This window comes from Pipra filicauda, unplaced genomic scaffold (genome assembly GCF_003945595.2).
Source record: "Pipra filicauda isolate LSUMZ 115617 unplaced genomic scaffold, ASM394559v2 scaffold164_size1636381_pilon, whole genome shotgun sequence".
Lineage (NCBI taxonomy): Eukaryota > Metazoa > Chordata > Aves > Passeriformes > Pipridae > Pipra > Pipra filicauda.
In genome coordinates this window covers 304086-317112 of record NW_024104151.1, presented here as the reverse complement: position 1 = coordinate 317112, position 13027 = coordinate 304086, and the positions used below count along the sequence as shown (strand labels likewise).

Genomic DNA, 13027 nt, shown 5'->3' with positions numbered 1-13027 from the left:
AGATTTTTATAAGTTTTATGTTACTTCTGTTTCTTTCTAGAGTAGTGTTGTATCTTGAAGAAAATTCTCTACCATATGGAAATTTTGGCTATAGGTAAACCGTCAGTATGTAGTGTCTTAATTCAAACAAATGTGTGTGGGAAGATGGAAGAAGGGAAGAAGTATATCCGTGAAGTCTGTGACTGTGCAAAGATATTGAACTTAGCATAAACTAGCCCAAACTTAGCCCAAACTAATTAGTCTTCTGAAATGCAAGCATAATTAACCCACAAACAGCAGTGTGTTAGTACAGCTCTGCTGCTGCTGGGATTGGAGCTGACATCTCTGGCTCTCATGTACAGTATGGGAATTGCTGTGCTGGTGTATCAATTCTTACAGTGTCACTAGCACAGGTACCTCCATAATTGTGCAATTTATTGAACACTATGGAAGTAGAAAAAAAGAATAGAGTTAAGCTACTATATTCTAATTGTCAGAATATCCCATACCTTTAAGGAACACTGTAGGGAGAGTGTCTTTCTTGTTCCAATGCACATGGTGTAGCAGTAGATTAAAGCCGGTAGTATGAAGATTGAAAAATATGAAGTTTAATGTCTGTGGGTGCTCTGCTAAAATAGAACTCGAGAGAATTGCTTACAAGTTTCTTAGGCAATGACCAGCAAGTCCATGTCCAACAGAAGCTACCAAAAGATGGCTGTGATGTTTTGAGGGAAGAAAAGCAAATTAGGAAATGCCCAAAAGTAAAAGCTGAAGATATTTTGACAAAACCATGCAAGTAATTGGAGCTTATGTATATGCTTACAGTAAGTGGCTTGCAGTAAGTAACCACTGAAAATGTGTAGGTGTGTTCTGGAACAAAACATTAGCTGAGTAAATGATAAGAGTGATTCAAATTAAATACTTACATATGGTAGTTGTAGCTTGATTTTTTTTTTTTTTCTGTACAATTGAGCCCTAATTTTGGCCAGAGGAAGCAGCTTCGTAATTGCATTTTGCTGTATTGTTCTTAGTAGAAGAACAGTCCACTTGGCAGTCCACTTTGAAATCTGTCCCAGGGAAAAGGGTAACATTAAAACTGGTTTAGTTCTGCTATCAATAATACATTTAGAGTTTAATCTGGGAATTAATTGTAAATTGTTAGAATCTGAGATTAAATGAGATTAAAAGAAATCAATTAATTTGATTATCATCACTGAATAATGGCCTCTTGGATCTCAACTCAGTTCTTTTTGGAAAATTGTGCAGGAATGACCTGAGGTGAATTCTAGGAGCCTAGGTGTGATAATACATGGAAAATTAGTTAATTTGCCTCTATAGTGCTTCAAAATAACTAGGAATTAAAAAGCTCAATATACTATAGGCAACTTCAGTGTATCAGTGCAGAATGTGGGTTTTTGTGTATTACATTGAGGCTTTCCAGTCTCCTCTGAAAAGAATGCTTTCTACCAGGCAGCTTCATCGAAGTTCAGTCTGGGAGTTTGACAAATGTTTTTTGTCCATCCTTAATAATCGCACCAGTGCATCCAGAGAGCCACTTTTAACACCAGATATCACTTTAATATCCCATGAGAATGCTTTTTACTATTGTCTCAATTAGTCATGCCACAGAATAAGCATCAGAAGTACAACATATGTAGCTACTTTTGCCAGGAAATTATGGTCATTGTTGCTTGGTTCCAGCAACAAGTTTCTGCTGTCAGCAGTCTGTCCATCTGGGTTTTTGATTTGACAACACCACAAAGACTTATAATGATGTTCCCTTTCAAGCACAGGCATTTGAGAATTCATGCTGACTCCAGCAAGTACTGATAATTAGCCAGTGCTATGAAATACAAGGTACTGTAAAGGTACCCCAGCAAAATCTGCTGGGGATGTGGGTTGCTTCATAATGGTTTTGCTTGTTCTTCAGAAGTCATTATACCTTCCAATATTAAGATACCATGCTAAAATTTAAAATTTAATATGGCAAGAACTCTGTATAGAACCTTTGTAGCATAATGCCAGTAATCACTGGAAGGTATACTTAAGACATAATATATTGAACAGAACCAAATTAGTGGTATGCTTTTAGATTAGTGGTGCCCAAGGTCTGGGTTTCTAGGAAGTGGTTTGATCCCACTACCTCACTTGTCTTAAAATAATTCTGATTTTCTGTATATCTGGTGGTACTGAATATAGATATGCCTTGAATTTATATTTTGTTTTGTTTGTCTTCCTTTTTTTAGCTTACTCCCAGGGCTGACTGTTGCTATGAAACTGGCCATCAAGGCTTTCAGAATACTTCCCCCAAAAAATGAACTCAGGTATTTAGGAGGAAATAAGCAGCTCAAGAAGGCAGGAATTGCTAATTCCTAAAGACGACAGTATTGGAAGACAACCTGAGTACAGCCTGTTGTGGATTTTTTTACAGAGGGCACATGCACCAATCAGAGATATATGTGAATGATGAATTTCTTCCTCATAGTGTATAGTACAAAAAGTTCCTCTAGTGCAGGATATAGTCCCTATATGTGTACAGATCTGTAGGTCAAACCTGGAGTGAAACTACTTCGGGCTGACTTTGCTGTATGTTAAAGGACTCTTGCCAGCTTTGGTGAGGCTTGAGCAGGCCTGGTAGCCTACTGGTAGTCTGAGTTTACTCTTGCATGTAACATCATAGCCAGGGATTTATACACGATGACTTAGGAAAGCAAACTGGTCAGGATTGGCCTCATCTGTATTTTGTACAGTAAAGATGGGGGTGGTTCAGATTTTACAAGAAGCTGACAAGGGCTTTCTGAATGTTAGGACATACCAAGAATATATTGCAATTCAGAAAACATAAGGACAAATATAAAACTTGTTAGGACTTGTGCTGGCTATGTCTGTACCGTGCACACACCTTGTCTGGGATTTCAAAATTAAAAGTAATCACTGTAAAGTATTTTAGTACTGGTGTCCACATAATACCATCAGTATTGATTGGAATAGCTGAACTGCGCTTCATCCCACCTTAAAAACTGTCATTGTGAAATACATCATGGCTCTGGGATTTAGCCAGGTACTGCAGTCCTGTAAAATCATAGAACAGCAACAGACTGCTTCTTCTTATTTGCATTTTAGAAGGCCCAAGAATTCACCATTTCAATGTTGTACACAGAAAGGCACTCATGACAATCCACAAATATGAAAGGCTTATGAAACAAATGTTCTTTATTCAAAAGACATCGTATTACTTCTCTGACTCAAATTTCTGGCAGGAGTCCCAGTAGTAATTTTTATGCTTCCACATGGAAGGAACAGGCAAAAATATTCCCATTTGTATTCAGTACAAACTACTTGAGCATAAAAGGAAACAGATTTTCAGTTCCCCAGAACTGGAGACTGAAAGTGCCAGTGGAAGGTAGTGAAGATGTGTGTGATTCTGTCCTTTTAATCCCTCTTTCCGAATTTGTGGAGGGTCTCCACCTAGCCATGCAACTCCACATTAAACTTAGAGCAAAAGGATTTAATGTTTAAATGCCTAATCAGTAGTTATGTTCATGGCTTCTCCTATCCCAATTCAAAGCTGGTCTTTTAGAGGGTGAGGTAGTCATCTGGTCTGAAATAAATACATCTGGGAAAGGGAGTAGGGTTGTCAATGCCCCGTGAGCCATAAATGAACTAAGTCCTGGAATCTTGTCTAACAAGAACTCTCGTGAAAGTTTGTACCGTAGAAGAGGTGATGGGAAGTTAGTCATTGCCTTTCTGGCACTAGGGCTACAAGTGCTGTCTAAACAAGGACTGCAGAATTAGGCTGTCTTCTTTTCCATGGACTGCCAAGGTATATATTTATAGTCATAGTCTACTGAGTCCTGTGAGACTAGAGTCGAATCCTCATCTCTCAGAACTACTTGAAACTGGTTTAGTTTTTTTTATTCCATTTCATTCACCTTAAAAATTTATGAATTTCTGAAAATCCTTGCTAAACTTGACCTGCAGCCCAGTCTTGATTAATTTTCATCTAAGCAGAATTCCTACCTTGGTATGTTCTAATATAATGGGCTGTAACCAGTTAATCCCACAGCTATTAATGGAAGTACAAGGCAGTACATTGCAAGCTTGTTAGTTTCACTTAGCCATGTGAATTGTGTTGGTGGAGATGCAAAGACATCAGTCAAACTGACAGACACGGGCTCACTTGTCTTCTGTGCTGCTGCCCTTATCATTGTTCTGTGACAGGGAGCATTCAGTGAGGCATCTGGTGGTGAGAAACACCTCCAAGTTGGGTAACTTGATGAATTCTGTACCTTAGCTGATGAAGTGGCAAGAAAATGTACCATGAATGCAAACACTGAACTACTGAATGAATGTTTTGCCAGAAGCGAACGACAGGAAACACATTAGCATGGGGAGCTTGCATGCGATTAATAATTTGAATTTTTTCCTACTGACAGCACAGAATTGTTTTTAAAAATGTGAAATAGGTGTTTGACATGAGTGATTAAGGAAAGCTATTTGGAATTGGAAAATGAATTAAAGCTTTAAAATGTCTTCACACAGTTATAGGCAGAAGCAAAAGTACTGGAAATGGAATAATGAGATAGGAAATTGCTTATTCAAAAGGACAAACACTTGAAACAAAAATCTTCCAATTTTACTATCTGAGTTAAATTGCTTTTAATTCTAGATACTCGACAGTGATGTTGGTATACATTGGAAGTCTCACAAAAACAGGGAGGTTTTGTGTGTTATAATTTTTGAAAATGCTGAAATCCCCTTTGTGGACATTTTAGGGAGTTATGTTTTATGTATCTTTGGAAAAAGAAAAAGCAAATATCACTGAGGCTTAATTTCACATTTCCCACATCAACCCTTACATGGTATCCAATGGGAAAAGCACTGGTGTTTCTCCATTGAGAATATTAAGCCTCTAGGAGAATTTCTAGGTTTCTAATCCTGTTCCCTGTGCAGAGCAACTATTCATTATTTTCAGTGTAATGCCTCCATATCGCTGATCATAAACTTCCTTTACAGAGGTGAGTGTCGTTGTCTGTTTTACCTGTGAGAATCTGCAGCACAGAAATGGGGGATGATTCATCCACATCATCTGAGTGATATGGTGACTGAGGCTACTGTTTCCTCGTGATTTGTACCTTAAAGGTTGGCTCAGAGATGGCCTCTCAAGGGCTCTGTTCACATTTTGTATTGATAGCAAGAGGAAAAAAATTACTTTAGATAGAATTATTTCTCACTTGTTGTCCTGAAAGGAGACCCTGATATTACTTTATAATTTTCCCAAACTTTTATTTTGCTCTGTTGCTTTTGTTCAGCACCAGTTGTGAGAAGGTCTGGCAGCCACTCAGGGAATACAGAAGTAGACGGGGTCCAACCTGGATCAGAACAGACATATTTTTGCCCTGTGCTAATAGAATAACTACTTGTGTCAGCTTAATAAAGATTTTCTTTTTCTTGTCAATTCAAAGCTTTCTAGCTTTTTCAGATCTGTAGATTTCAATATTAAGATACTTCTAGAGATGAGTATTTCTCTCAGAAGCAGGACACAGTGACTCTAGTGCATCAGGTGAAGATGTACAAGTTACCATGGCTACCCCAAGGCTTTTGCAGTCACACTTGACTGAGCTCACACAGCTGGTGGCTCCAGTTTGTGGCTGTGAACGATGGGAACCAAAGGGCGAGTCCTGCCTCCACCAGCCCTGCTCCACTGTGTTGCAGGAGATGTTTTCTTAGATGAACAGATTGTTCTTCCCTCCAGCTTCCCAGACAGGCTCAAACCCTGTGGTAACTGGTGAGCAAGAAGGTAAGAGGGTTTAGGGCTATGGATGGTGGGAAGTAAATGAACAGAAAACCAAAATCCAAACTCCAGCTGTCAGTGTGCAGCGGAAACCCTGTGGTTCCAGTTGCAATCCTAGCTGAGGTTGTTAGGTAGCATGTGTTCACTACTATGCTGAGATTTGGAGAAATCTCTGATAACAAGGGAGGGACATAAAGCTTTTCAATAATTATGTTAGTCCTGTAAAAAAGTCTGTAGATCACATGATTATTTTTTTTTTTAAATTTAAAGACATGCCTAAGGATAAATTGTTCAGCTAAATTTGGCTTAAACAAGAAACTGTTTAAGCTTAGAGATCAGGAGAGTCTGAATGCAAGTTCTTGGATAGGGTGTGGTGGGCTAGATTGGTAGCTTAATATTTTTAAAGCATTTTAGAGGTTGACTGAAGAGGTATTTAGGTTTTGGTGCCAGATGGATATTCAGTAGGTGTGCAGGTAGTTTCATTTAATTCTCATGGAGACTTGGATTGCTGTGTGAGACTTGCATAGATGAGAGCTCTTCCTACACCACACATTGCCAGACACTTTCTAGCCCAGCAGCCCCTGTAGGCTATTGCTTCTCAGCAATAGTCACAGTGGACTAGAGCCAGTGGCATTACTTTGTGTGCTCCACTGAACTGCTCTCAGCTTATGCAAAATCTTGCTATTTCAAATCTAACCTTTATTTGCTCTACTTTAAAAAAGTGCTGATATCTCTGTTCTCCACACTTGCAAGGGTCAGCATACTTATGAGTCTGAGTCCAGCAGATCTTTTACATGTGCCTATGTGAGTGGGATGGTTAGTAGTCAGATTATGTATATTTGTAAGGTGGAATTAAATGTCAGCTGCCTTGCAGTGGTAACCATTTGGGGGAAAAAAAGTGGAGAACAGTGTATTATTTTAGCCCACTGACACTGCCACAAAATGCTGATTCTGTCTCAATGGCAATTACTGTAGTTGTCATCTGATCAATTCTGCAGCAAATATCAGTAGCAAATGTGCTAAATGTAATTTTTAAAGTCTCACAATAGGATCCTGAACAATTTTGTCCATCCTTAAATGCATATCTACAGGGATCAGGCACAATTCTTTGTCAAATGGCTGTGCTCAGGGAAAGACATGGACTGTGGAGTTGGGAAGGGACAGTTTGATTGCCTTTATTAGTGTTTTGGTACACAACGGGAGTGTGCTTTTGATGTGAACCTCCCAGTTGTCCTTGCTTGCGTGCTTTGGTTCATGTCATTGTGGTATGTGATTAGAATATGTGGTCTGGATTCCTGTATTGTGAAATGAAAGTGGGAGATGTTTCCTGGAGCACACCTGGAGTGCTCTATCATGTAATGTTGAATTCTCAGCACTGGCTCTTTTGCTCTGCAGACCTCTCCCTCTGTGCTGTACTAGTGTAGACAGGTCAGTGACACCAAAGCAGTGAAAACTCCAGAAAGTCTCACAGTTTTATGAACTTGGCTGAAGGTTTTTACCTGAGTCTTTAAGTCATTCTTGAAGTGATACTGCTTTAAGCAAAATCACAAATTCTGCTTGTCTCACAAGCATTGGCTTTGAACACCTAGGTAAAAAGCCTCCCTTCTCGAAGACAATTACCACAAGTAACACACTTTAAAACCCACTTAAGTTTCCAGCATCTTCATACTGTGCTCCACGCCAGCAGAAGACCCTTGGAAGGCTCTCTGTCCATAGAGGTGAGACTTCTGGGTATTGCTCAGTGCCTGAACACGAGGAGGTTGGAAATAGGGAACTTGTTGCTCAGATACTTCACTGCACAGCCACTCATTTATGTGCCTTTCTACATGTACAATTTATCAGCTAATGACAGCAATTCTTACCTGGGTGGTGAACTTTAGATCACGTGAAAACTCTTGACTCTGCCACAGAAATCCATCCAGAGTGTTTCAGTGGCTGTTTCAGTAGCCTGTTTAGTACCATCGTTTATATACATCAATGCTGTTATTACAATAACCCGTGGGAGACGTCTGTAATGATGCTGCTCTGGTGCAGACATGGTGTCTGTCATGCATGTGTGATCTTCATGGTCCATATGACCCTTTTCTCTATCCCAGGTTTACACTGTTAATGCTTAACAAGGGATGAATTGATGATGAAGTGATGCTGTCCTTCTGATCTTGTAACCAAAAATGCAAAATTAAACTGGGGGATAATTTCTCACTGAATACAGATTCACAGCATGTAAGTGGTATTCCTTTTGAGTACATTTTAAAGGAATAATAATCTGCTAAAAAGGAGGTGAGATATGACTATGTGTATCTTAACTTAAAACTAAACACAGTTAAGGCTCACAAAACCTGTGAGGGGCAGAGCCCCAGCAGAGCCCCAGTCCCAGAAAAGGTGAGAAATGGGGGAACAAATACTCCTAGTATTATTAAATTTTGTGGCCTTCCAGTGCTTGTACCTGCATGAATGGTGAATAGCAGCATTGCTCATGTTAGGCCAAGGGCTGTTTCACTTACACGGTAATAATTTATAGCAATCCCCAGCTGTTACAATGATAAATGACAATAAATGAAAGAGTTTCACGGTGAAGAATCTGTCAGTAAACTAGGAAAAGGGTGAGCGGGGGAGGCTGCAGCTGGATAGAGCTGGAGCTGTGCACAACTCTGAACTGAGGACAAGCAAACTCAATGTCCTTTCAGACTTACCTTTTTCAATTAAAAAAAAAAAAGAAAAGCCCACTTTTGTATGCACTTCCTGACATGATTCTGTCTCAGATCCCCTTAGGAAAATGCATCAGTGCCAGCCTGTCACTGATCCCCATTCTCAGCTGCACTGGAGAGCAGTCCCTGTTGCGGTGGTTGGTGCTGAGGCAGGAGCAGGGGCAGCCACGATGTCTCTGGGAAGCCTGGGGGGCACACAGGCTGTTATGGGGTTTGGAGAACAGTCACTCTCTCCCTTCACACCCACACACGCCTCTTCGGGTGGGTGTCAGATGTCCCCTAATGTTTGTTTCACTGCCTGATGGAAGGAACTGCCTTTTGTTCTAGTGATGCAGAAATGATCTGTGAGGCTTATTTCTTGGCCTGGCAAATCTGTTTGAGGGCCGGTGACAGCTGCCATGCTTTTCTTCAGGAGACCTGAATCTTTGCTGCCAGGATCAAGTAGTAAAAGGTCTGCTTTGATTTAGTTTCTCTGGATTTGCTGTTCTGATGGGCCGTGGCCTCTGGCATGACAGGACTGGGGAGCCAGTGCCAGCTATAGAGGGAGCTGCTGCTGCAGCAGGCAGAGGTCCAGGCCAACCTGGGAGGTCACAGGGAGGCTGTCCCAGAGCTGGTGACACACCTCTGCCTACTCCACACAACCTGAAAAATCAGGTTGTGGATCCTCTTTGTCACAGTCCCTTCAGCAACCTTTTGGCAAGGTTGAAGGTGGGGCTGTTGCCCTTAGGGCCTTGCTGTGTGTGGGGCCCCTCCAGCACCCCTCCACAGCAAGGCCGGGCATCTGCATGGGGAAAGCCTGGCCAGGCTCCCAGGCATGTGTGTGGCGTGGGGGGTGGTGGAGTTCGGAAGTGACAGGTCATAAAACCAGATATTCTGTGAATGATGTGGATAATCTAATAAAAGTATTAGCAAGACTCCACTCTGGAGACACGGCTGCTTCGGTTGGGGCATGCCTGACTAACGCTGGAGAATGGATGCGGGTGTTTCCGCACCCCTGGGAGTGGAGGGAAGCTGCGGTTTGTCACCTTATTACAGCTCTGCTGTCAGACCCAGGAGGGGAAAAGACAAGCTGGCAGCATTAGGAGTCATAGAGTCTGACTGGAAACTGAGGGTTGGAGCCTGGCTGCACTGAGTACAGAGGCTCTGAGGTGTTTCACCATGAGCCACCTCAACCTGCTGGTTAAAGATGTGTCTTTTCTCAAGACCTCTCCTTAGCAAAGATCCGAGCTTTCCAGAAACTGGGTCAGGTGGCCTAAAATGTAGAATAACATTGAGAAACGAGGCCATTGAATGCAGGGAAAGGGGTAGAGCAAAAAAAATTGTCTTAACTATTTTATTCTCTGCTTATCCTCCTCCACTATGTTTGCCCATGGAATTTCTAGCCGAGACAGGAACTGTAACCTAGAGATAGGTTTGATAGACGTTCTGCCTTGAAATTACATACATCCCACAGTAGAAAACAGTGGAAATTTTACTCTGCCCATATTTAAGGTACGGAATGCATTAGTCCATGGTTTGAACCACTGTTCCACTGATATAACTACATGAAGATTATACTGGGTTAAAAGGGATCAGTCTATACCAAAACAGGATTGTCCTTCCAATCACAGTTTGGCACCAAGTATGCAAGAGCAAATACTAAATGATGTGCTTTTCCTACAAGTCTTGCTTTTATCTTAAGGGCAGTCAGAAAGGCTCCTAGCTAACCAAGTTAAATCCAACCTCTAAAGATCATTGCCAAGAGAACATCTTTCAGTACCTTTTCCAATTCTCCTCCTCTTTCCACCATAGAATGGGGAGTGAGCAGGCAACCATGTGGTACTTAGCTTTCAGCTGGGGTTAAACTATGACAGCAGACAAAATGAACTATGACTCAAAAGAAGTGCTTCCTTGATGCAAGGGTAAATCATGGTCAACTCTTTTTATCATGGTTGCCTCAGTAGTGGGAAGTGCTGAGAGTCCTCTTCCATTTCTCAGTGTTTAGACACTTTAACTTCCACACTGGTGGACACAAGGGCTGCTGTATGTGAGGCTTTCAGTGTACAAGGTGCAGCTGAAACAAGTAGTTAGATACCCTTTTTCTTGGACAGCAACAAAGCTGATGGATTCTTGATGATGAATGAGGCCTATTTCTAAACAGATAATCAGGTACTCTTTGAGACAGTCTTTGCTCACTTGGTGCCATGGTTCCAATTTAGATCAATAAATGCAAGAATACTCTGATCAATTCTGTAGTTTGTCTCCTGTCTGAGCTCACTAGTGACTAATTGCATAATGCATTTCCTTCTGCCCATCCTTCATGACAAGTGATAAGGAAAAAATTACTGATAATATTTTCCAGCTACCTTCTGCTTATGACAGTGCATTTGAGAGGGAAGCTGGCATTCTGAACCACAGTGTTCAATAACATATCAGAGACCTGTCTGTTCTGTGTCTCCTTGGGTATTTTCTCCCTCTTAGAGCCTCTTAGGCTCTTCCTCTTAGACATGACAGCAAATTCGTTTCAAAGTAATTGGGTTGGGCCTTAACAGTTAGTTAATAATTTAAGGAAAACCACACAAATTCAGAAGTTTTCTTTAGCTGCTTTTGAGATAAATACTCTGCATTTTAGCATTTAATGGACCCTTCTTAAGGCACACTTGACTAATTTCTAAGTCCATCTACTTTAAGTGGTCAAAGCATCCCTAGCAAAACAACCTTCCTTACACACAGCAAGAACCAGCAAATGATGGTGTTCCTTGCACGACACTCTTGAAATCTATGTCATTAGATTTGACCCTTTATGGGTACAATGTAAGGAAGTTCTACTGCAGCTCTTACCATCCACCTTCCATGCTGATAAATTAGAATGACAATAAAGCATTTTTTTGTCTCTTTCTTTGGGGGTGAGATGTCTAATCTCCCTGGCTGAACATAAGATTTATTTTGCTTCTGAAAGCTCAAGTTCAATAAAAAGTGATGCTCTCAATAGGTGTTTGGGCTTCTGAACACAATTTTTTCATGTGTGCTCTTCATTAAGTTGGCAATCTGTTCTTGTTCTATCTCAAGGCTGAACAATAAAACAAAATACTGAGTTGAATACTTTCTTTCCATGAATTTAATGTCTACTGGAAGGTTTCCCTTAGCTCTGAAACAAATTTTTGCCTGCTAAGATCATGGTATTCAGATTCACATTGCAGGAATCTATGACTGAGCAAGTACCCAGGAAACCCTTCCAAGTAGCTTGTACACTATGCTTCAAGTTCCTCCACATCACATCTGTGTGTAAAATGAATTGTCCAACACAATTTTTTTCTTAAAAACACAGATACTCTTTTCTGCAAAAAGATTGCTTTTTTCCTTCTAAAAAGACAGGAGTAGTAGATGGACAGTTCATGTTCCAACTCAGTCATGCATGCCTGCTGCTTTTATTTGTCCTTTCATTAACTCTCTCAAGATTTGGCACAACAAGAGCATTATATAAGATTAAATAATTCTTACATAAGTCTGAGTGAATGCCTTTCATGAAGTACTGGGTGCTTATCATGGCTATAAGTAAAAATGAATCACTTCCTTTTTAAACTGGAGCTTTCAACCTTGTATTCTGTGTGGTTAATTGCCACAAGCCAAAATAACCTTTTGAGCTCTATGAATTTTCACAGCTGCAGACTGGAGAAAAAACCTCACACTGATAAATAGAAACTTAAGAATTTCCAAAAGAAATTATTCCCCACTCTAATTGCCTCTTTTAGCACAAAGCCCAACTCATTTGTGCCAGAATGTTAAATGTTCCTAGTGCATGTCGCTAGAGCCAAGACCCTGAGTATCATCTGAAGGACAGAATGAGAAAGAATAAAGCCAGGACAGTATGAATTCAATGCTTCAAGAACAGCATGGAGCACAGCCAACAGGTCAGGAAGTGTAGGTAATTAAGCTTTTGCTAGAAGCTACAGATTGAGTAGGATCAGGGCTCAGCATCCCAGGGACAGAATCAGGGAAGACTCTAAACATGTTCCTATATATAGGGAAATACAGGAATGTACCTTGTGCATGCTTTTAAACTGAGAGAATAAGTATCTCTATTACAAGGCCAGATTAGTATGTGGAATAGGAATCAGCAAATCAGGAACCTAGGAGAGAAACTGGGAGAAAAGCTCATTTCCAGTCTCCTTAAAGGAGGAAACGTGTGAGAACTAGTACTTGGAAAGGTCAGAAGTTGCAGAAACAGTACTGTGACTGCAGTCATAAAACTCAGTGATGCTGGAGGAGAAATTCTTTGGCCTGTCATCCTCCTCCACTCTGGCATGGTTATCTCCTAGTATACAAGAGTGAGTTTCTTGCTTCTGTAACAGACAAGCAAGAGCAGCAGTGAAAGACCTGGTGTGGGAAGACAAAGTCTGTGTAGGGAAGTACTGGGCTGGCAGTAGGAAGACATGGAAAGAAAAGGGAGACTGAAGGTCAGAAACGCTGGCTGTCATGTTAAGGAGAAGGAAGGAATCACAGAGAAAAATATTAAGTAAATATCAAATGAAGAAAACAATCTCTCTGTTGCATGATAAAGAGGACC

At 40.8% G+C, this 13027-nt stretch overlaps 1 protein-coding gene across 1 annotated transcript in view; it reads left to right on the top strand.

Annotated features, from left to right (window-relative positions):
• Positions 1-5694: 5694 nt before the first annotated feature.
• Positions 5695-13027, top strand: part of HS2ST1 (heparan sulfate 2-O-sulfotransferase 1) — a 107465-nt gene continuing 100132 nt past the window's right edge. The window contains exon 1 of the mRNA XM_027719925.2: positions 5695-5779. Within this exon, the coding sequence (XP_027575726.1) occupies positions 5710-5779 (70 nt within the window). The 5' untranslated portion in view covers positions 5695-5709. The remainder of the gene's footprint in view (positions 5780-13027) is intronic.